Source organism: Podarcis pityusensis, assembly GCF_964106645.2.
Source record: "Podarcis pityusensis genome assembly, chromosome: Z".
In the NCBI taxonomy this organism is placed as follows: domain Eukaryota; kingdom Metazoa; phylum Chordata; class Lepidosauria; order Squamata; family Lacertidae; genus Podarcis; species Podarcis pityusensis.
The window spans coordinates 35181305-35207059 of NC_138044.1; the positions used below are offsets into that span (position 1 = coordinate 35181305).

The 25755-nt window shown below is 39.1% G+C and overlaps 1 protein-coding gene across 1 annotated transcript in view; it reads right to left on the reverse strand.

Annotated features, from left to right (window-relative positions):
- Nucleotides 1-25755, reverse strand: part of DIAPH2 (diaphanous related formin 2) — a 346556-nt gene that overhangs the window by 257789 nt on the left and 63012 nt on the right. The window contains exons 11-17 of the mRNA XM_080990485.1: nt 22392-22502; nt 11676-11794; nt 9161-9277; nt 8427-8545; nt 7457-7521; nt 2711-2815; nt 427-750 (exon numbers count right to left, since the gene is read on the reverse strand). Coding sequence (XP_080846611.1) covers nt 427-750; nt 2711-2815; nt 7457-7521; nt 8427-8545; nt 9161-9277; nt 11676-11794; nt 22392-22502 — 960 coding nt within the window. The remainder of the gene's footprint in view (nt 1-426; nt 751-2710; nt 2816-7456; nt 7522-8426; nt 8546-9160; nt 9278-11675; nt 11795-22391; nt 22503-25755) is intronic.

Below are 25755 nucleotides of genomic sequence, written 5' to 3' on the forward strand. Positions count from 1 at the left end.
TTTTATATCTCATTTATAGTTTTATAATTGTTTTCATTTTTATTTTTGTTTGACTTTACTATCAAAAGCTCATTGTGATGAGCTTATATTATTTTGTTGTTAATTCTTGTTTTTATCTTCAAGTGCATTGTGATATTGTTGTTCAATAATAATATTTTTAATTAAGTTATGTTTCCACAGGTATGCACAGCACTTCCTACAGCTATCACTACTCTTAAGAAAAAGTGTCCCAAATCCCTTCAGATTACTCCATCCTACAAATGAGTTTTAAAGGTTAACAAATTGCGACTATTGAAAATTTATCAGCCCTAAAATTAGAAAGAGTTTAAATTCTAGAATTCTTATGTTCAAAACAAAATTCCTGCCATTCTTTCCTTTAAAGATCATAAAAGTGGTGAAAATATTGGTGAAATTAAATTTATATACCTTTGCCCAGTTGATTCTCTTCATAGACACTTCAGGGTTGTACTTCTTCTTCTGTTTCATTCCAAAAGGCAGTGCTGGTGCAGCTCCTATAGGTGGAATCCCTCCAAAAGGAGGAGGAGGTGGTGGTGGTCCACCAAACATAGGTGGAGGTGGTATAGACCCTCCAGGCAAAGGAGGTGGTGGAGGTGGAATACCACCAGGAAGTGGTGGTGGTGGAGGAGGAGGAGGTGGTGCTGCAGAGGCTAAACCACCTGGAAGAGGAGGTGGTGGTGGTGGCGGAGGTGGTACTCCTGCAGGAGGTGAGCCACTTGAAGACACAGGAGCCTGCAAAATAAGCATGTTTTAGATCTGAGGGTTGAAAAAGGGAACAGAGAAAATGCTGGCCACACAAGAGACACCAGAGGCATCAAGTAAATTCTCATGTAAATGACAACCTGCATATTACGAGAACCAGAACATTTTCCATGTTTCCCAGATTGCTCATGTAAGCAAGGTTGTTCCAACTATATTCTATTCTACATTGCTGAAGGATTTCACAGAGATGAAACCCATAATGAAAAAGAATGTGGTCTTTACCAAGGGGGGATGGAATCATTTTCAAATCAGTATGAGTCATTTAACAGAAATGGGTTATATTTTTGGCACTACATTAGTAAGCGCCATATGCAACTTTTTAAAGAGTTTCTTCATATTAAAATAGATCAAGAGAATTAATGAAGTGACATTTGAAAACAAGAAAAAAAAGGTCCATTAACAAAATACTTTCCAAGGGCTTAAGATATTTTTATCTGTGTGGTATTCATAGAACTGTTAAAAAGGAAGCCAAATGGCTGAAACCGAATTATCATCTTAAGGTTCCCATATTCAAATATTCACTACCTCAGAAAATCCATCTTCAAAATGATGTTAACTGTGCAGGCTGAGAAATTAGGAAGAGGATCTGGCTGTTGGCTGTAATGCTTAAAAATGTTCACTTCTACTGACAAGATAACACCAGGGAAGTTTATTATCTGTTCTAATATAAGCTTTCAGCAATACCATTTGAGTGAGGCCTTGGTCAAAATACCACATAATATGGTACCACTAGGATAAAAAGTCATAAATTAGAAATCTACTCTCCAGACTTCTCCGTCTAGAATAAACTTCACTAGAGCAAGTGATTTTCTACCAGCAGACTCCAAATAGCTGAACTTTCAAACTTTTATTTTTCAACTGTTCCTTTAAAAGAATAGACAGTCTGTCCTATGATTCTACCCTCTTATCTCTAAATAGATATGATTTCTATAACTGGTATACCTTCTGTGTCCTGTGTACTGTGTACACACAGTACCCAGCTGACACTAAATGTTAACCAACAGTGGCACAGAGACAATTCTGCTTCTTAGGGATTTAGTAAGCATTTGAGCTCATTAATATGACCAACAAAATTTCTCCATCCCACCAACTGTATTTAAAGTGCCCAAAAGAAGTTATCTTCTGCAATATCCTCTCAGTGCAAGTGAATCAAACATAAATTTTCATTTACAGTTTGCATTATATGCCTTAAGCAACACTCATTTCCGGAGAAGTTACACTAAGCTTTCTAACCAACAAACACATTAAAAGAATAAAACAAACATCATCGCAAAACCAAAATGCACATAAAAGAGTGTTGGCAGTTGCTTACAGAATATCTTCAAATATGGAAGAGTCTTGTGTTTCCAAGATGATCCAGTGTTCATGTTTTAATGCCACAGATGTGACTATTGCTTACAGAGCAATCAGAAAGGGCCATAAAATTCAATAAAGAAGCATATTTGTACATGATTTCTTCTTTCAGCCAAAGTGATTCAGGGTCGTATCAGAGCTAAAGTGCATCCTCCTCCCCAATTTATTTAAATAGAGTAGTGGTTAAGGTGTTGGACTAACATAGATTCACATCCACTCTCACCCATGAAGCTTACTTAGTGGGTTACTTTGGGTAGTTACTCATTCTTTCAGCCTAACCTATCTCACAGTGTTGCTGTAAGAATAGAAGGGGTGGGGGGAGGTAGCATGTATGCTGCCTTGAGATCATTAGGTAAATTTTGTAAGATGACCAGTCAGTGATGCTCCTGCTCACACATAGACCAGTAGAAGGAACCAGTCACCCTGTCTGATTTGAAACAGTGATGCAATATTTCTCCTGCCATCTATCTTTAGCCCACTGCTAGTAATTTCCCCTTAATTTTTTAAAAGTTAATTCCATACTTCCCCAAAGAAGAACACATTTTGAAAACATGTAAAATCCATCTTGTTATATTACCTGGGTTTGTAACTGCTGGATTTGAGTTTCAAGTTCTTTGATTTTCTCTTCTCGTTTTTGAAGCTCAGCTTGTGCCTCCTGTCGAGCTGAGAATTCTTCATCAAACTGCAATGATCACCAACATAGAAGCAGTCATCCATCTTTGTCCAAACATAATGCTTTAACTTTCACAAGGGTGTTATATAGATTGAGTAAAATAATAGAAGCCTGCTAGGCTTCCTAGACTAGCCAAATATTTTTTTCTCCAATTTTCCTGGGCTTAAAGTATTCACACCAATGAATATCTAGAGTCAGCTTCTCACACATTCCTGTCAACTTGCAGGAACACAAGACTCAACATCTTAGGCATTTTCATTAGAATCTGCATAATCTTAAGGACCTGCTTTTAAAACTTAATATTATGCATATAAATGCTGTAATATTTAAAATACTAAAAGGGCAGATTTACTTGAGTCCACTTCCTCCAAAAACATTTGACAGATTTACCTCAGTCCTCTTCACCCTGAAACATTTTGGTCATAATCAAAAAGACTAGATGTGCAGAGGAATCTTATCACTTGCTATAGAATGTCCATTCCCACAGAACTTGCTGGGAGCAGCAGTTGAGGCCCTGGCGCAGAATGGCAGAGCTTGTTTCCCTTTTCAGGCTTTGGTGTCATGGAAGGGGGCACTTCTGGTTCCTTTTGGCACACCAACAGACAGGTGCTCACTTGCAAGTCTCACCAGTAGGTGAGCTGGAGGATGTGGCTGGGGAGCAGACCTGAGTAAGAACTTATTCCTTCTGGTTCGCTCAATCAGCCACACCAGGACTCTTCCAGTTAGTCAGTGCTGGATTTCCTACCTTCCCTGTCTTATTTCTATGGTTTGCAGGCTACCTAAAGGTGAATAGGTAAGCCCTGGATGGATCTTGTTATGGATTTTATCAGTTGCTATATTCAGGGCCAGGGAGAAATTTTCCCTGAAGACAAATTGGGCCTGTCTGCTGGTTTCATCTACCTCATAGCAATTGCCACAAACTTGCAGGGAGAAATGCATTGGGTTGCATCCTTAGGCCAGGTGGGTGGAGGGTGGGCCCCGTTTGCCCTGCAGTCGTGGGGTATCCCCTTAAGGGAACCTGGGGATACTTCTTGTACAGATTCCCAGCTCAGGGGTTAACAGGCCTTATCACCTCCACTGAGTGATCTTAGTGGTCACTAAGAGGCACTGCACAACACAGGATGACTCTTAACTTGGTCAACTCTATACTTAACCAGCAGTTTGGCTGGTTGATTTCAGTATACATACACCCAATACCTATGCCAAACCATCTGACACCTGTAACCAATAAAACTGTGGCCTTTTCAGTCCCAATATTGTTACCCCATGTACTTTGTTGATGTTATTATTCCAACCCCTGCCACTGGCTCCACTCTGCCTGGGCCTACAATGTGAAAACTTTATGACCACACAGGGAACGGACCATGATATGGGGAAAACAGATCTAAATTTACTTCCTCCCAACCTGGTATTGTAATGGGGTGGGGCTGTCACTTCAACTGTGTTCAGTTAAATAAACAATACATGTACAACCTTCCACAGCCTTTTGTTTACATCTGTATTTGAACAGCAGACAATCTTCTAGATAATGCTAGGCAGAACTGAGTGAGAGTATGAATGCATGTGTTTGTCATGTACACAAACAAAACAAATAGAATGTTGTTATACTTGTTTAGTTAATGTCATTTTCTTTCCATCATAAGGTAGGTTGTTCTGCTAGTATGAAAATCCAAAGCTTTTATGTGATGCAAATATGCTTTGCAATTAAAAGAAGTAAATTTTCTTATAGGCTATCTTTAAAACTAGTTAAATTTGATTTTCATAGATTTTCATTTGAAAAGTGGAAGTCTAAATACAAAACAAATGGTGTGGTGGTGTTTTTTCAAGTTCTGTAGCCTTCAAGGGTGATGTACCATTATTCAAATTTACCAAATCTGCTCAGTTGTAGGAACCACCAGTATATAATAATGGTTTCAATGGAAGAAGCATTCCCAGCATGAATAAGTGAGGACTTTAAAACTCAACAAACTTTGAAAGGAATACTGAAGCACATGTTTCCAATAACTCATAATAATCAAATTTGATCAAATTATTTTAGAAAACATGTTGAACTGGATGGTAGCTAATACATGCACAGTATCTTGAAAAGTGTTAATCCCTTTTCAATATGCTTATTTCTCTAGTACAGCAGATTTTTCAAATGCTTTATTCAAATAAAGATGAATTAATAGAGAAGACTGCTGCCAGAAATATAGAGAGAAATAAAAAGACTGAGTTTGTGGCAAAATAGCTTATGGCATGATAAATTACCTCTACAAAATTTGCCATAGTACATGAACCTTTTTCAGATTATGTGTAACATTCTAGCAGTCAAATATATTGATCCCAAAAGAGCAGTATCTCTAAAAGATTTGTAGGTAGAACTTCTACAGAAGAGAGTTAAACTGATTGACTTAGCAAACTTTAACCACTCCTCTCCCCGCAAAAAAACCCCCACAAACACATACCCCCAACATAGAATATTAACCTAGTGAAATCAGAATGCAGTAGATGAATGGTTTTACACTGCTCTTTTTCAAGAAGTCCCCTAAATAAACTACTGTTGAACCTGCCCTTTCAACCTCCCTATGGGCTTATAGGGAATGATTCCATATAGCAAACACAGTACACGTGGTTGGCACAGCAAGGCAGCCAATAGGAGGCAAGTTAAAACTACTTTGTTCAAAATGCAAAACTATCCTTCCTGGCCCTTCAGCATAGGAATAGCTCGAATTCCTCCATTTGATCAAAACTGACCAAGAAAAACAGAGTTTTTCCACCTGCTTATTAGACAAATTCAAACTGTGATGTGGGTCTGTTGCCAAGTCCATTACATTTTGATCACAGTCAACCATGTCAGCACTAGTCAGGAGAAATAGGCTACTTCATCCAGGGAGAAACCAGGGGGTTGGTCTGGGTGTTGCATCAGTATGCGGATGATACCCAGCTCTACCTCTCTTTTAAATCAGAACCAGTGAGGGCAGTGAATGTCCTGTGTGAGTTTCTGAAGGTGGTTAGAGGATGGATGGCAGCTACCGGACTGAGGTTGAATCCTGACAAGACAGAGGTACTGTTTTGGGGGGACAGGGGGTGGGCTGGTGTGTAGGACTCTCTGGTCCTGAATGGGATAGCTGTGCCCCTGAAGGACTAGGTGCGCAGTCTGGGAATCATTCTGGACTCACAGCTGTCCATGGAGGGGCACGTCAATTCTGAGAACCTACCAGAGTGGTGCATGCTCTGGTTATCTCCTACTTGGACTACTGCAATGTGCTCTATGTGGGGCTACCTTTGAAGGTTATTTGGAAACTACAACTAATCCAGAATGTGACAGCTAGACTAGTGACTGGGAGTGGCCACCAGGACCACATAACACCTGTCCTTAAAGACCTACATTAGCTCCCAGTAAGTTTCCAACACAATTCAAAGTGTTGGTGTTGTTGACCTTTAAAGCCCTAAATGGCCTTGGTCCAGTATACCTGAAGAAGCGTTTCCACCCCCATCATTCAGCTCCAAGGGCCTTCTGGCATTTCCTTCACTGTGAGAAGTGAGGTTGCAGGGAACCAGGCAGAGGGCCTTCTCGGTGGTGGCGCCTGTCCTGTGAAATGCCCTCCCATCAGTTGTCAAGGAAATAAACTGACTTCAGATGTCTAGAAGATATCTGAAGGCAACCCTGTATCAGGAAATTTTAAATGTCTAGTGTTTTACCATTTTTATGTGCTGTAAGCTGTGCAAAGTGGCTGGGGAAACCCAGTCAGTTATCAGGGTGTTGTTGTTGTTGCTGCTGCTGCTGCTGCTGCTGCTGTTCAGCCCAGGACCTCAATACCTCAAGGACCACTTCTCCTCATATGAACCGACTCAGACTCTGTGATCATCATCTAAGGCACTTCTTTATGTGCCTCCTCCAGAGAATGGCAACACAAGAATGAGCCTTTTCTGTGACGGCTCCCTATTTGTGGAATGCATTTTCTAGGGAGGCTTGCCTGGCGCCTTCATTACATATCTTTAGGCACCAGGCAAAAACATTTCTCTAAAACTAGGCCTTTGGCTGTTTAAACATTCTATGGCCTTTTAAATGTGTTTGTGGGAGGGGGTTATTAGCTTTGCTTTATTTTTGTTTGTATTATGCATTTTGTGTTGTAATTTATTTATTTATTTTATGTTGTGAACCGGCTGAGATCTTTGGGTGTAGAGTGGTATAGAAATGTAATAAATAAATAATACATAAATGAAGTTCAGATAAATAGTTCAAATTTGCCCTGTTTCAGGCACGGTTAATTTGCTAAATTTCAATTACAGTGGTACCTCGGGTTAAGTACTTAATTCGTTCCGGAGGTCTGTTCTTAACGTGAAGCACCACTTTAGCTAATGGGGCCTCCTGATGCCGCCATGCAATTTCTGTTCTCATCCTGAAGCAAAGTTCTTAACCTGAGGTAGTATTTCTGGGTTAGCGGAGTCTGTAACCTGAAGCGTATGTAACCTGAGGTACCACTGTATATCTATCTCCCACTTAAGATCCCAGGGCACATTACAACAATGTAGAAATACAATATGAAAAACTATTAAAACAATTTAAAATTAAAAAGAAACAGGTTGTAAGTGTCTATTAATTATGGGATCTCAGATTATAGAAAGAAAAAGGTGTTCAGTGCCAGAAATTTCCCTTGTACCTACCTTTTTGGAAAATTCTGAAGCTTTTTGCTCACTTTCTTCCACTTTTGCTTTGTCCACGCAGCAATCTAAGAAAATTAAACCATAAAGACCAATGCAAAATCCACTTTACAAGGCAAATATGTAGATGAGGTATACTGAATGAACACTGATTCTGAGAACAACAAACATTTTCAAAAATTTAACATTTCTTGATTCAATAAAGTTTAAAAAATTCATATTTTTAATTACAAATTCAACTTTGTAGCAATGTGATGCTAAGTGGACAGCACTAGTTCCTCATCGGCTGAGCAGAAAATTGCTTTATAAGAGATTTTTCTACCTAAAAAGTTTATGATCCAAAGTTCTGACATTTAACGAAAACATAATAGCCACTGAAGCATTCCTGTTCTCTATGAATGATACACATTTTTATCCAGGAGCACTTTCAACAACTTGTATGTGCCTATCATTACTCATATTTGAATCTTTCTATTCAGCTTGCTAACTAGTCAAACATGAATGGGGGGGGGGGACAAGCTCACACATTTTGGAAGAAGACTGAAAGCTACAGCATGGTACAATAGAGCCCACTGTAGTCACTGCTAGCTGCTCCAATGCATGTGCATCTATTTCGGGTTTCGCCTAACCAATAACACTGAATTAAGAGAATTTTGATATGCACATGGAACATTTGTAATAATAGAACGAACAGAAGGCCTCCATATAGAAGTACTGTGTGTGGCATAGATTCCACTAATTAAAAATCTAGAGGATAATCCACATAAAAAAATTAACCCCCTTTTATACATAGTGTTTTCAATAGAAGACTTATACATTCAACTCTCTACCAGAGGAAGAACAGAACTTAAAATGGCTTAACTTTGGTTGAAACATGCCTATACTACATAAATGGTGATCTTGGGGTGGGGGGGGGGAGAGAATCCTTAAACAATAATTACTAAAATAGTGTAACATTATGATGCTCACATACCTACAAGCTGAGTGAAATCTACATCCAACCTTCCTCTACACTTGAAGTCAGGATCCATACCACTACAGTGCAATACTATCTGTGAAACGCATTCTTCTATTATCTTGTAATATTGAGGTCTGGTTGCCAAAAAAACACAAAAATGTATTGATTTTAATAACCAAGGCACTTTTAAAAATAAAGAAGAAACATTTTAGTCTACTTAATAACTGATGGGAGCTAGTCCATTTTCATACATAACAACTGAAGGGTTGCTGTTCTGTTTATGGTGGTATAATCCTGCAAATGTGCAAAAATTTTGCATGCAGAGGATTTATCTAGGTTCAATATGCTATTTACCACTTCTCCGCTCGGTACAATTCCACAAAGTATACACAAAGCTATTACTGGAGATGGGAGACCCCAATCAAACCTTCCTGTCTGCTCCTCATGCCAAGAGGGAAGACTGGATGGCAATATAGAAGGAATAATCAGATGTCCTAATTCCCTAACAAATCCTCCATGTATGGGAGCTGTGGAACTACATCATTTTTCTAGGTCTGTAAACTATACGTAAATAAAGCTTTTCCATACCTCATCCCCTTCCCAAAGAGCCTCACTTTTGTCCAGTGAATTGTATGCACTTGTACATACAAATAACGAGTAGTGTGACACTCTGTTATGTGAACACCAAATTTTAAACTGAAATTCAAAAATTGCTGACTTACTGGACATAAAAATCACTGCTGACTTACCGAACATAATAATCATTCCTGATTAGTAGAAAATGTTGTAAAATAGATAGGAAGTAGTTTTCAGATGCTGTTTCTCTCAGCATGTTATACAATAGGTGGTAGACCTCATTCACATCAGTACAAGGATTGTCAAGGAAATACCAAAATTGTTCTACAGAAAAACGCACCCATAAATTAACACTGCATTCTTGAAGATTAGGCCTAAAGAGCCCTTAAAATTTCTTCTGTGTGCAAGGCAGCACACAAGCCTTTCTGCACACCTAAAGTATCTATTTAGATCCCAAAATAACTATTCATGTAATGAATTACTATTCTTAATCTTCCTCTTCATGGAATTTTGATTTTCTGCTACTCACAAACATGAAGCGTATAATTCACTATTAAATATAGAAGTACAGTTGTACCTTGGTTTTCGAACAGCTTAGTTCATGAACCAACTTGGAACTCAAACACCGCAAACCCAGAAGTAGGTGTTCCGGTTTGCAAACTTTGCCTTGGAAGCCAAATGTCCAGTCAGAAGCAGCGCCTTCGTTTCTGAATGTTTTGGAAGTGAAACGGACTTCCAGAACGCATTCTATTCGAAAACCAAGATAAGGCTTTATTCAAACTAACACTATGTACTGTTCCAAAACTTCCGCCTTCTTTGAAATCAAGATTTGATTGATGCCTGTTTGATTCCCCTCTGTCCTATCTAGTTGAGATGCTGCTCTTCTAATAAGTTACTGGGTTCCTTGAGAAGCCAGTATCTCTGTGTAATGATTTTTATGCCACTAATATCTTCAGTGCTTAGAAACATAGAATTAGTGCAAATACATTACAGAGTTTTATTTATTTAAATTATAAATAAATAAAGAATATAAATTATTTATTTCTATTATTTATCTATGCAGACATCAGGGTGGGGTCTTAAAACAACCAACCAAAACTAATAATATGTAAAAAAATGTGTCATCAAAACAACAACAAAAGAAGATAAAACTGAGTAATTATTGAAAATTATCCAAAAATATATAAATAATATATAAACCTGGTAAGAAAATTCTCTTTTTCATTATATGATTAACACAGACTGACAAACCTGACCGTAAAGCGAAATTAAGCATTTCTATTACCAAGGAAGTAAGAATTGTTTTCTGAATTTTGAACTAAAGTTTTAGAAAAGTTACACTGTTAGGAAATCAGAGACATATTATTACACTTAGCACTTACCAGCATTAAGCTACTGGTCTGCTATAAACATAAACTTAGCCTCCCCTGCCCATGCACTCCCACTACTCCAATCTGGTGCAGTTACAATGACTTTAGAAGCTTTGCAGTATCATCCAAATCTAGAGGAACTGTGATTAATCTTAACTATAGTCTGTGAAACAAGCCAACTTTCAACCAAAGTTTATGACGTTTACTTGCTTCCACTAGCCAATATATTTTGACTACAGTTAACAGGACAAGCTGCCAAACCTCCAAAACTGGAAAGGAAATGGGCAGGCAAGTAGGAAGGGGTTGTAGGACTGGGAACCATAAATTAGGAAGCCAAGAAGGCACAGGGTGAAAGGGATAAAATCTGTGAGAAAACAGATGACAGAAGCATTAGGTGTAATCCTTGGTAAAGTGGTCACAAGAAACAAAAGCCAAATTAAGTGTCACCTTTGCTTTTTGAGCTCCTCTTCTACTTATGTTTAACTACAGAAGCTGGTTATCATAAGAGAAGGGAATATATGTGCCTCTTTTAAACTTACTTTTCCCTCCGATGTTTAAAGTTATGTCTTACAATACAACCATGTGCATGTTTAATTGGTTTTAATTATTTTAAAATATGTTTTAGCTGTTTCTATTTTAGTTGCAAGCTGCTGTCAGAGAAAAAGGTGGGAAATAAATAAATAAATAAAATCCAGCCTTTCCCAAATGGATGCCCTTCAGATTATTATTATTTTACTACAACTCCAATCAGTTCCACTTAGCACAGCCATATTGGCTAGAGCTGACTGGAGTTGTGGTCCAAACATCTGGTGGGCACCCAGTTGGGGAATGCTATCCTAGATCATGCAAGGTAATTCCACTAGTTGTGACTACAACTGTTACTGCAGCATTGTGACCTGAGAACCCTAAGGAGACAATGGGGTCAAGAAGAAATACTGGGGATACTAAATTTCACATACTGATTTCCATTAGTTGACCAATTCTCTCGCATCTAATTCTCCTTATACTTTATTTCCAGACATTCAACGTATACTCTTCAATAGTTACTCCTAGTCTATAGCTTCTCAACTATCTGTTTAAATAAGATGCACTTTCTGTGAATCAAGGGGAAAGTTCCAAAAATTGTACGTATGTCTTATTGACTTATTATTAGTGCCAACTGGTCTATGCCCAGTTTGAAATAACATGCCAGCACATATTATCCACTTCCTCATGCATGCCCCAAGTAATTAGATTATAATACCTAGCACCACTGCAAAAAGCTACTTTCTGCAAGCATTCATTTCTAATAAAATTGTACAGTCCTTTAAAAGGATATTCCATTTCCACTTTGATGTCACTGAGGCGGTGGGCCAACTCAATTAAGTCTTCTTCTTTGTTTTCATCAAACACTTTCAACTGAATATCCAGTTCTTCATTCTCCTTCTCTTTTAGATCCTATTATTCCATGAAATAAATTGAATAGTTTATCATAAAACTTAGCTTAATGGCATACTTTTCAACTCTTCTATACCTACAGTACAACCAAGCATAACCACGCAGTTGAAGGTCATATGTTGAGTTTACAACCACCGTATGTTCTTCTCATCCTCTGTATATTTAAGTAAGAAATATGTTTCGCCACAGTATGATACATACAGACTTAGGACTATTGGTTGCTGATACATGTACATGATACACCATAGACAAAGCAAAAGTGTAACAGAAATTTTCACCTTATTATGTACTTTATAGGCATACAAACATCAAAAACTTTCTAGATCAAATAAAAACTTGATCCAGGACAGCAGCTGAAAAATACCTTGAAGGAGTCATGCAGCTATGACACAAATTGCTTGCAACACTGACTGCATTTGAATGAAGCACATGGATATATTCAAGCACAACAGTCCCAAGTATGGCTTATTGAGAATTCTGCTTAAATTGCTGCTCCTACTCTGCCACTACAACCGTGAATGCCTATTCCATGTAATGTGCTCATTAAGGAACTGGTTTTGCTCATGCATTCTCCATGAACAGTCATAAACTAAAATACTATGTGAAAGTGTTACCTTCAGTTGCATAATCACAGTAGACTGGCATCTTTATTTTGTAGTCATGTTGCACTATTAATGCTTGTCCACATTAACCTCAAAGTCTCAATTTGAACAATTCTAATTCAAATGAGGTTACAATGGTGCATATCTGTCCAGAATACAGAGCTCTTCCAATGAGTTTTTTTTATTATTATAGACTGTCAGACCTTATGTAAAAAGGTGTTGATGGTATTTAAATTTCTGAATTTTGAGAGTGGTCTGGCTGTGACAAATTCATTTCTCAAGACTACCCATGGCGAGTATCTATCCTTGGGTGGCACTCTCTGCTGGAAATGTATTTCATTCCCAGTTGTAGGTCCTACAAGGTGAAACTCTTCCTCCTAAGGAGTGTATGTATATGATCATATCCTATTACCTTATATCAGAACAATCACTCTGCCTTCATAGACTATGAAGACATATGAAAGGATAGACATTAAATCTATCATACTGAGTATAAAGCATACTGGCTGAAGAGTACTATGTTCTAAGCAGCTTTGACTATACAGTGGAGCTGTATTCCTCCCTTCCTTTAAATGCTAAGTATGAACAATTATTGGCTGTTAATATGAATCTGGTTTAGTAGTTGATTTCTACCAGTTTTATTTTGATTTAAAATACTTCTAACAAATTGCAATGTATGTATCATTGCAACATACATCTGGTGAACTTTAAACCTCACAGTATGACTATTTTGCTTTCTGCATCCTGCATAGTACTCCTGTTTTTATATAAAACAATTGTTTGCCTAGGTTCCTACTTGTGTTTAAATACTAGAGTAATTATTAATTTGTAACACAGTAAAAACAGCATGCATCAAAGTTGTTGTTGTTGTTTTAAAAGAAAAAAAGAAAAATCCAAACTTTTACAGCATGCCACACTAGAGATTGTTGGGATTAATATATCACCTTGAAGTTCTTTTACTATGATCCCTTTTATCTCGCAGATTTCAAAAGACATTCGATAATCACAAGTGAGGACATTCAAAGACGATAATAGGAGAAGTAAGATGACCAGGTGTGGCGCCTACAACAAAAATGTCAGCAATGTGGAGCCCACAGTTAGCCACATAGAACAGAACTCACTGTATTGAGGAATGATGACTATCCCATGTTCATACCAGAAGTATCAAGTAGGCAGAGACCTGTAAGTCATTGAACCATGCAACACTAAAAACTTATCTTGTTTTTAAGTAATAATATGGAGATGTATAAATGCAAAGAAGATGCAAAGAAAGTCAAACTTTTCCCATGCATTATGCATAAATAATAAAACCTCTTGCAGGCAAAATGAAAGCATTACTTTGATGCAAACACCGGCAAACAAAAAGAAAGCAGTATATAATAATCATGTTATTTAAGAAATCAGTATGGTGCTTTTACTCACAAGAAAGCCTGCTGGATCTTGGTCTGCAATGTATTATGAAGGGGCTGAGAAACATTATCAGAAATACTAACTTTTTCTTTCTAGATTTCTAACCATCCACAATCTACTTAACTTTGAAATAGTCCTGCTGACAAATAAAGCTTAGCTGAGAGTTATCCTGAATTTAAGCTCATTGAAAAGGTCACGATCATTATCCAACACCTAGAACTGAATGATGAATTATCCCTCTATATCAGCTACTATTTGATCCAGGCCACTATTTCAATGAAGCAGAGAAACTTAGTTCAATCTTAAGAGGCCTTAAGTTTTGAAACACACTTAAAATATTAATAAACCTATTTTAATTTACCCCAAATGTTATTTTCACTAAAAACCTAATTATAATAACTTGAAGGCTACATACAAATAAGAAGACTTGAATTTGTAGAATAAAAGGTTTAATTAAGAGTGAACATCTGCCAGTCAGGATGTTCCACTATAAACCTGTCTGTGCAAAAGTTGTTCCTAAGAACCATTCCTTAATTGATCAGACCTACTAACACCCTGCTTTATTAAATGAGTAAGCAACCGATTATCTGCACTAATCTATCACCTTCACTTTACACATCTATATTCCCTCATTAAAATGTGGATCCTTAACTGCACATTCAAATTAAAGTCTAAATTATGCCAAAGGTTAGGACATAATTATGACTGCAGACGGAATTTCAAATAACCTAATAAAAATATAAATCTAGACACCAACAGAAAATAATTTTGCCTTATATGCCTTATAAGATCCTTCGGAACCTGGCTGTAACGTATTTTGTGCTATTAACTTTTCAAGTTTTGTTGGCAAATACGAAACAAAAGCAAGCCTTTAGATAGATGTATTTTAATAAACATTTTTTTTCTGCCAGTCAACAACTATTTTAAATTTTCAATAATAAAATATGGTTATTTTTCAAACTACCTCTCTTATATTTATGTGTTGCTCAGGAAAAATGATAACTTTAATTGAAATACACCATTTTGTTCCCAGTTCCAATTTGTTAAAAAGGTAAATGGACCCCAGACCATTAGGTCCAGTTGTGACCGACTCTGGGGTTGTGGAGCACATCTTGCTTTATTGGCTGAGGAAGCCGGCATACAGCTTCCAGGTCATGTGGCCAGCATGACTAAGCCGCTTCTGGCGAACCAGAGCAGTGCACAGAAACGCCGTTTACCTTCCCGCTGCACTATCTACTTGCACTTTGACGTGTTTTCGAACTGCTAGGTTGGCAGGAGCAGGGACCGAGCAACGGGAGCTCATGGGGATTTGAACCGCCAACCTTCTGATTGGCAAGTCCTAGGCTCTGTGGTTTAACCCACAGCGCCACCTGCGTCCAATTTGTTATACCTATGCTAATTTTTTTAAAGGGACGCAGGTGGCACTGTGGTCTAAACCACTGAGCCTAGGGCTTGCCAATTGGAAGGTTGGCAGTTTGAATCCCCGCGACGGGGTGAGCTCCCGTTGCTTGGTCCCGGCTCCTGCCAACCTAGCAGTTCGAAAGCACGTCAAAGTTCAAATACATAACTAGGTACCGCTCCGGCAGGAAGGTAAACAGTGTTTCCGTGTGCTGCTTTGGTTTCGCAGAAGCGGCTTAATCATGCTGGCCACATGACCCGGAAAAACTATCTGCAGACAAACGTCGGCTCCCTCGGCCAGTAAAGCGAGATGAGCGCCGCAACCCCAGAGTCGTTCACAACTGGACTTAACTATCAGGGGTCCCTTACCTTTTATACTAATTTTAAAACAATGGTTTTATATATACATATATAAATATGGTATCTGCCAGAGTCCCAACAACCTGAGCAAGCATGGAGTGGTATTTAATGCTAGTCCTACTACTCAGAGTAGACCCACTGAACTTAATGGGCATGACTAAATTAGGTTCATTAATTTTAGTGGGTCTACTCTGAGTAGGACTTAGTTGAATACCACTTACACTGACTCCCTCTTTTGAATGGGACAAGTAGCATTGTAAACTGAGACTACAACCAGACAAGCAAAGGAAAAGACAGTTTTTATAGAGCATTGCCATGGAGCATATGCATGTCACACAACAGTATGATATGATTACAGTTAAGTGCACAGCCCATCGACATAATTAATATAAACAATAAGCAAAAGTAGAGAAGAATGTAAAGACTAAAGGAAAATGTGCTAGCTCAATCACATCTTATATTCTGATTCCAAACTTCTGGGGGAATGTCTCACCATTATGTAGCCAAAATCGCTTGGAGAACCATAATGCTTGTAGAATACATAAAGAATGCCAGGCCCTTCTTTATGCAATCCCTTCCCTGAGAGGTTAGGAGAATGGCAACACAAGAACGGACCTTTTCTGTGGTGGCTCCATGTTTGTGGAATGCTCTCCCCAAAGGGACTCATCTAGCACAGGCATCCCCAATCTGCGGCCCCCAGATGTTTTGGCCTACAACTCCCATGATCCCTAGCTAACAGGACCAGTGTTCAGGGATGATGGGAATTGTAGTCTCAAAACATCTGGAGGGCTGAAGGTTGGGGATGCCTAATCTGGCACCATCATTACATGTCTTTAGGCACCAGGCAAAAACAGTCCAAGCTTTTGAACATTAAATAATTGGTGTGAGGGTGGGTGGGTGTTATTACGCTTATTTAATTGTTATGCTATCTATTATTTTGCTTATTATGTTTTTATTATTGTGCTCTGCAAAATGTGTTAATGTTGTACATCGCCCTGGGATCTTTTGATAAAGGGCAGTATATAAAATGAATTAATGGTGGTGGTGGTGGTGATATCTTGGGGGCGGGATGATTGGGGGGAGAGACCCAAACAGCTTAGTGAGAACTAAGCATGCTCAGTGAACACAGAATTCTAATTGGTCAGGGTGAGGGAAACGGAAAGCCAGGGTGGGTAGAAAGAAAGATAGAATGGAGTATCCAGGAAGAGGACTGATTGGCTGGAACCCTGGACAGGAACACTCTGCATATTTTGTTTAGAGTCCTTTTATATTAAAACAGAGAATTAGGAAAAAATATAGAGTAATGTCACACCCAGAAGGTAACACTTGTAGTTTAGAACCCACAAGTTTTGAAAGAATATAGTAACCATAATTTATGTAACGGCTTATGTCTTCTTTCAAAAATTCTCTAAGCAAGCACAATTTATAGAAAATAAGGTGTGATCACCTCACAAAACTATTTTGTTTTCCTTGAGTTCAACCTATGATCTATATAAACAATCCTTAGGGAAAGTCAAACTCATTAAATAGAATTAATCTAATTCTTCTTTGGCAGTGAAATAATTCAACAGAGGATTGAGGTCATAATATTTTAAAATGCTAAGGTTTTTAAGAAAATAGGTGATAAAGTTGCAGTTCTCCCCACTGAACCATATTATAGTTGCAGCATTTGCTTGATGAAATACCAAGTGTTTGATGTTATAAGAGAGTGTTGGGGAAAATTATAGCCACGTGTTAAAATGCAAAAGGCTGATGCTGCAAGGAGCACTTACCCAAGAAAGTTATTGTCACTTCTGCTATTTATACAGTATAGGGGTGGCCCTGAACAACCCATCTAATACTATTATGGAAGTGCATTTTCAGCAACCCATTTGTTTGTGTAGCTAAATAAATTCAGCTTTCCTTGGAAAACGTATAACCAATAATTAGATGTAAGTGTTGTTCAGCTGTATACTGGGCTTTTAGAAAAAAAGAACATAACTGAAAGTATATCTTGATTTTATACTAATGGAATAAATTTAGCACAACAGCAAGCTAAACAGAGAATATGTTACATGTTTTTTTCAACTGAGGTTGATATTCAGTGGTACTTTAGTAGAACCAAACGCTTGTGTTCAGCCAATCCGATTTTTGCTCTCATTTCCCTAGACTAACATATCACAAACTGCATTGGAAGCTACCCAGGATTCCAAAAGCTGTTTTCTGTGTACCATAGGTGCAGGGGGCTACTGTTTGAGATCTTTTAAATGCTGGTCTAAGAGTCATAACTCTTATTACTTGTTTATAGGAGCTGTTTATAATAGAAAATTACAAGAGCATAGTTTTCTATTCTATATACACTTAAATTGACTAATGAGAAAAGAAGTTCTACCATCATGGCATCAGGAAGATGAAATGGATATTGGAGATTGGAATTTTTATTACAAACTTCTAGGAGATTTTAAGAGCTTGCGCAGGAGTCAAAGTATACTTATAACTTCAGTTCACACAAATAGATCCAACACGGCTATCAAGTATAGGGTATGATTTGGGGAACATAAGCTGTGCCACTAACAAACTATACCCAGATTAGCTTTAGACTTGCATTACCACAACAAACCATGCCTTCTTTTATCATTTTGTGATTTCCCTTCTATATGGGCTTCAAGAAACTTTTCTCCATCACAGCTTGTTTAGAATTCAGAATCACAATCAAATATTGTTCTTGGTAACTATGATGGCATTATATCAACTTAATTCTGGGTTATATTCAGTGCTCATGCAATGAGATTTCACCTTCATTCACTTTGTCCATGCAGCCCTCTGTGAAGCATCAAAATCAAAATAGAGAGTTGGGTCACCACCTGCCACCATATATCTTTAACTTACTGGCGGTAGTGCCTTTGCATTAGTAAATCAGTGTGCAAACAATTCACTCCCTTTATCTGTGCTCCAGCTGTTCCTGGTAAATAACACGTTCTTTATTTACCAGATTCTTTTAGGGGACCTAGTAGCTATCTTTTTCAATGACTGTCTTACCTCCTTCCTCTTAAAAAATTCTGAGAGTATTTTTTAGAAAAATAGTATGTATTTTAAATATACTGTAAAATGTTTTAAAATGCTAAGTGGTAGGAGGGTGGCCTCCTTGAGGCTCCAGGAGAAAGACTTTCCAGCCTCTTCCCATCTCCTTATGCTGTGGTGACGCTTCCCAGTGGAAGCCAAACAGGAGGAAGAGAAGCTGTGCCAAGCACAGCCCCGTCTTCAACACCACCAACCCACCCCAGTCTGGATCCTCAGGTTGTCTTCCCATGCCGCTTCCCCAGGCAATCCCTGGGACTCCAGAGTTGAGTTTTTAATCTGCGCTTAATCCATGAAGGATGAAACAAGGGAGCAAAGATGAGCTGGCTGGAAAAAATATGAGGAGGGGGAAGCTTCCTCTTCCCGGTTTCCCACTCGCCTCTCTCCCAATGCCCAGGCAGTACTAAATCAAGTAAGAAAGCAAACAAGAAAAAGTGGAGAGGTAGGGTACAAAAATTGCCCAGAACTTCCCAGATGGCTGTGCCTCCCTTTCAGCATTTGGCAAAACTCATCTCTGTGATTTCCCTACACACCCTCTCTTCAAGCATTGGACCTTATGGATGCCACCATCTTAGCACGGCAGCAGGTTCAAACATGGACCATAGGAATGGTGGCAATAACCCCGTCAGGAAGGCAGGGCTGCTGCACTTTTAATTTGAGCACTACAGAAAGAAATCCAACAGGTGAAACTCTCATGACCAGGAGTTATAAACAGGGATGTTTGTGAGGGCGTTTAGAGAGGGAGTTTGAGGAGGAGAAGCCCACAATGCTGTCTCATGCTGTGTGTAGAACCAAGAGACATGGGCATTGAGGGGGCTGCTGCAGTAACCTGTGCCATGATTGTCTTCAGCCTGAGAACATGCAAAACTACACCTGCATCAAGTGCAAGCTGGTTGCCTTGCTGGAAGAGAAGGTACAGCAACTTGAGGTCCACCCAGTGCTATTTTTCTAGAAAGAGGTGCTGGAACTCACCATGAACACCTCCCTTGTTCTCTTAGAATGGCAATGTAGCCCACTTGAGAGGGGCTGGAGCCCACCTGAGAGGTGCCGGGACTGAGTTCCTATGAGTTCCCACCGGAAAAAAGCCCTGGGTCCACCTATCCACACTGGGCAAGATGTGGAGCGCGCCTAAAGAAGTGGGAGGCACCTAAAGAAACCAGTGCAGCTGCATAAAAAGTGCATATATACAGTGGTACCTTGGGTAAAGTACTTAATTCGTTCCGGAGGTCCATTCTTAACCTGAAACTGTTCTTAACCCTGAAGCACCACTTTAGCTAATGGGGCCTCCTGCTGCTGCTGCACCACCTGAAGCAAAGTTCATAAGCCGAGGTAATATTTCTGGGTTAGCGGAATCTGTAACCTGAAGCGTATATAACCCGAGGTACCACTTTAATATGTAGAAGACAGGGGAAATCACAAACTAAGAGTGTACAACACTTTCAGGGAGAAGCTGAGGCAGGTCAAAGCACAGAGTGAACTCAGGCTTGCAAGAGAGGTTAAAAAGAATTTTAAAAGTTTCTTCAGCTATGTTCAAAGCAAGAGGAAGGCAAGCAAGTACTAAGTCCTCCACATGGAAAACTGCTATTGGGTGACAGAGAAAAGGCAGAACTGCTCAACATCTACTTTACCTCTGTCTTCACTCAAAAGGAAAGTGATGCCTAACTTGGTGATGACAGAATAAACAATGCAAGAAAGGAAAAGCCCAACATAGGAAAAGAGGTGGTACTTTAAATGAATTCAAATCTCCAGGACCTGATAACCTGCACCCAAGGCTACTAAAGGAGTTAGCGGATGGAATCTCAGAGCCTTTGTCTATAATCTTTGAGAATTATTGGAGAAACTGTGAGGTCCCCACTAGAGGTGGGCAAATGTCTCCATCTTCAAAAAGGTGGGAAAGAAGACACAGTTAACTACTGACCAGTGAGCTTGACACTGATACCAGGAAAGGTCCTAGAACAGATAATTCTACAGTCTGTCTGTGAGCACTTAAAAACGGATGCTGTGATTACTAAGACATGGATCTCTCAAAAACAAGTCACGCCTGACTAATCTCATTTCTCTCTCTCTCTCTCTCTCTCTCTCTCTCTCATAGTGTTACAAGTTTGATGGATCAGAGGAATGCTGTGGATATAGTGTATCTTGATTTCTGTAAGGCTTTTGACAAAGTTCCCCATCTGTGGAGAAGCTAGTAAAATGTGGGCTAGACGAAGTAACTATTAGGTGGATTTGTAAATGGTTGACTGACCAAACTCAAAGAGACCTCACTAATGGTTCCTCGTCATCCTGGAAAAGAATGACAAGTGGGGTACTGCAGGGTTCTGTCCTGGGCCCGTTGTTGCTCAATGTAGTAATAAACAACTTGGATGAAAGTACTGAGGGGGTGCTCATAAAATTTGCAAATGACACCAAACTGGGTGGGGTAGCTAATGTCACAGAAGACAGAATCAGGATTCAAGATGACCTTAACACATTAGAAAACTAGGCCAAAACTAGCAAAACGAATTTCAGTAGGGACAAATGTAAGGTTCTACACTTAGGCAGGAAGAACCAGCAGCACAAATATAAGATGTGGAACACCTGGCTTGCCAGTAATACATGTAAAAAGGATCTAGGGGTCCTGGTGGACCACAATCTTAACATGAGTCAACAGTGTCATGCAGCAGCAAAAAAAAGTAAATGCTATTCTAGGCTGCATCAAAAGAAGTATAGTCTTCCAAACAAGGAAAGTATAGTCCCTTTCTATTCTGCCTTGGTCACAATACACCTGGAGTACTGTATCCAGTTCTGGGCACCACAATTTAAGAAAAATATTGACAAGCTGGAACGTGTACAGAGGAGGGTGACCAAGATGATAAAGGGCCTGGAAACCAAGCCTTATTAGGAGTGGTTGAGTGGTATGTTTAGCCTGGAAAAGAAGAAACTGAGAGGAGATATGACAGCCATCTTAATATATCTCAAGGGTTGTCACATGGAAGATTGACCATGTTAGTCTTCTCCTGCTCTGGAGGCCAGGACCTGAACAAATGGCTTCAAAAGGAAGGAGATTCCAACTAAACAGAAAAACTTTCTGACAGTGCTGTTTGAGAGAGGAACAGTATTCTTTGGGAGGGGGAGGACTCTCCTTCCTTGGAGATTTCTAGCAGAGGTTGGATGACTATCTGTCATGTATGCTTTAGCTGAAATTCCAACATTGTCGGGGGTTGCAGGGGGTTGGACTAGATGCCCTTGGGTCCCATCCAACTCTTCAATTCTATTGTTCTATTTTTCTAATAATATGCTCAATATACTTGTATTGTTTAGTTACAGACGGCACCTTTTTCTTGCAATTAACAGCAAACACAAGATGGAAGTTTATTGTTATCTGTCATAATTGCAAAATTATGATAAATAAGAAGTTAATAATTGCAAAATGCTTTGTTATCATTATCTTGCTCTTCTTGTAAGTCATTTGAAGATGGGGAGTTGATCCTTAAATACTGCAATTCCAGATAGCAAAGTCTATCACGCAAAGGTGGATTTAAAACCTAAATCCCCATGTCTGTTTTACTTATCCAATATACAGTATATACTAAAAACAGATAAATTCCTAAATGAACAGGATAACTAACCATGCTGTCGCATTTTGCTCCCATTTCACTATGATTACAAATTATAAATAACCATTAAAGTCATACTTGGTTGCAGCATGAAAAACTTGTGTATGATTTATCATCATAAGGCAAGCAGTCATGGTATTCAGTGCATTAGTAGTACCTCTGCAAATAACTTACTGGCAATATTTTCTTTAGTCCACAGCGCAGGAATTCATTTCTCAAGTGTATCCTAAAATCAAGATCTTCAGGGGAAGTGACAAGGGCATTTATGAACTGCATGCAGGCTGCCTGTAATTAAAAATTATGGTAAAAGCAGCTTATTAGATTCGGCCTTCTCAATGCACACAAGCAATAAACATAGTAGGGGGGGAAACGTTCTTAAATAAGGAAATGTACATTCTAACGAAAAACTTATTTTATGGAGCAACACAGTAATATATTTTACAATAAAACTATATTGCCAATAATGCATCCCACTTAGACTGACCTCCATGAAGTATGTGTCAAAAGCTGTGCATTATAATTAAATGCTGGTGTTTGAGTTAGATATCACACTGTAGATGGTGGAACTTATTCTTAAGGGATATTATTAGGGCAGTGCGGCCCTTTTCATAACAAGTGGGCCACAGGAGTACTTCGACACAGAACAATGCCTTGTCATGCACATGGGAAGGCAGAGCAAGGCCAAAATTTGGCGCACACGCGCATACACACATCGTTGCAGCCCTCACACTGCCTTCCCAAAGGCAACTAAATGAGGTGCTAGGCTTTGGGAAGGATTGCGAGGCTCTGGCAAGGTAATAGAGTCCTCCCAGCTTATTTACAAAGCTGGGAAACTGCAAACGAGGCTTTGAGAAGGTGGCAGGAGGACTGGAGGACCCTGTCAGAGCCTCACACTTCTTTCCCAAAACCCAGCACTTCAGGATGGCAGTGTGCGGGCTGCAGGGCAGATGGTTGTTAAATGTTGCCAAGGGCTGCTCAAGAAGGTCTCAAGGACCACAAGCAGACCTCAGGCCACATTTTGGACCACCATGTATTAGAGAGTACCAAGTTTAGCTAAAAAATTTAAAGCAAGTATTATTTGAGAAAAGCTACTGGCCAGTATTTTCTAAGAGGGAGCGAAGACAGCCTCATTTTTCACCATTTAGTTTTTTAGCAGCACTGCAAGTTATACATGAAATCTGTGCCCAGAGATACCAGAAGAGTGTAACTTTTCTATACAGACTGCTGCAAGCTGGTGAAATCTTCCAGTACCATACATGCATACAATGCTGTCATTGTACTTGCCTGAATGATCCTTGTTATGTTACGACTGTGACATGACTGAACAAGCCAAAGTACATGTCCAATCAAAAATTAATAGAGAGAAAAGGTGCCATCTGCTGTGATTGTTTTTGCCAGAAGAAATTCTGGCTTAATTGCTTGTATTAATACTGGTAAAGTGAACATTTCAGTCAGAAACGAGTTAATGAGTCTTGCAGTTGTACCTTCAGTCAAGGAGTTTGGATGAGAGAGATCATAAAACTTGCAAAAGCCTTTAAAGTGGATTCACTGTGACACCAGTATAACCGAATGCATCAGAATGGCAGTACATGTAATGCTATAAATATATGTGTTGATCTTAATATGTGATGTAAAGTTATATATTCTTGATCACAGGGAGTTTCCCCTTTTCTTTTATCTAGCTCTTACCCCTTGCCTTAGAAGCAGGGCACTGGGCACCATAACAGAAGGTCTAAAGGGCAAAATGACAATAACTTTTAAGTGTTTCCCTTAAAAAAGGAAAAGAGAACCTAGATTACTTAGACTACTGCAATGCGTTCTACATGGGGCTACCTTTGAAAGTGACTTGGAAACTACAACTAATCCAGAATGTGGCAGCAAGGCTGGTGACTGGGAGTAGCCACCGGGACCATGTAACACTGGTCCTAAAGGATCTTCACTGGCTCCAAGCACAATTCAAAGTGCTGGTGCTGACCTTTACAAAAGCCCTACACAACCTCAGCCCAGTATACCTGAAGGAGCATCTCTACCCCCATAGTTCAGTCCAGACACTGAGATCCTCCTTCAAGGGTCTTCTGGTGGTTCCCTCACTGAGAGAAGAAAAGTTACAAGGAACCAGGCAGAGGGCCTTCTTGGCAGTGGCGCCTGCCCTTCAGATGTCAAGGAAATAAAAAACTACATAACTTTTAGAAGACATCTGAAGACAGCCCTGTATTGGTAAGTTTTTAATGTTTGATGTTTTACTATGTTTTATATGTGCTGTAAGCCACCCAGAGTGGCTGGGGAAACCCAGCCAGATGGGCAGGGTATAAATAGTAAAATTGTTGTTGGGGAAACCCAGCCAGATGGGCGGGGTATAAATAGTAAAGTAGTAGTAGTAGTAGTAGTAGTAGTAGTTAGACTATAAGGTACAGAAACTTTTCAAGGAAATTTTGCTGTTCCACCAATAAGGATAGTTAGCAGCAGTTTGAATAAGCATTCTGCCCTTGCAAGGAGTTACAGCGATTAATTGTGATACTCTTGTCTGCAAGCAGCCTAAAGTTTTAAATAAAAGTGCAGGAAACATTCTCAACTACACTTTGGTAGGAGTAAAAATTGATGTAATGCAAATCTAGACGTGTACAAAAATACTAAGTTAAAGATTTTTCAGGAAGGGGGAATACAGATAAGGACATGCTTATTTTAGTCCGTTTTAACAAACATCAGACTAAGCAAACATCTAGGCTGGCACTGGAATCATACACATCTCCATGACATTTTTATACATCACTTTTATATGTCTGGACATTTTATATCACCTAGGACCAAGTAATAAAAAGAATTTTGCTTTACATTGCTCAGTGTTACAGAAAAGAAACTTTGCAATTACACTCTTCATAACATAGCTTGCATTCATCAAAGAAAAGGGGATGCTATTGCAGCATAACCTTGACCTTTTATGGAACATAATCTTTCCTTTTGGTTCTTTCTACCACTCAAAGTTTTCATATTGTCATGTCAAGATCACAAAAATAATTTTTGTCTTATGGCCTTAACCTTACAGGGCAGAAGTCATGAACTCAATCGTTATCTCATTCACAAGTTGGTATTCCAGGACTTGATTTTACCTTTTTTGTGATGCAGAGCTAATATACAATATGTGAGGGAAAGCCCTCACAGTAAACTGAGTACCGGTAACCAGCCATCTGAGTACTGTATATTCATACCTAAAAATACAATAACCTACACCACTGACATACAAATGGAAAAACCTTTCTATTATGTAGATCAGTTATGTAGACCACAACTTAAGGGACTTTGTGAGTGCGTGGCCTCCACACACACATTTGTGCACACAATTCATCTCTTGAATGCAGAAGGATTTACTCACAATTCACAACATGGAAACACTGTCCATGTAACAGAAACATGTAGCCCCATGTGTATGGCTCACATGCAGCAAGTACATAGGAAGCCGTCTTACCCTGAGTCAGACCATCTAGCTCAATACTGTCTACACTGACTGGCAGCAGCTCTCCAGAGTTTCAGACAGGGAACG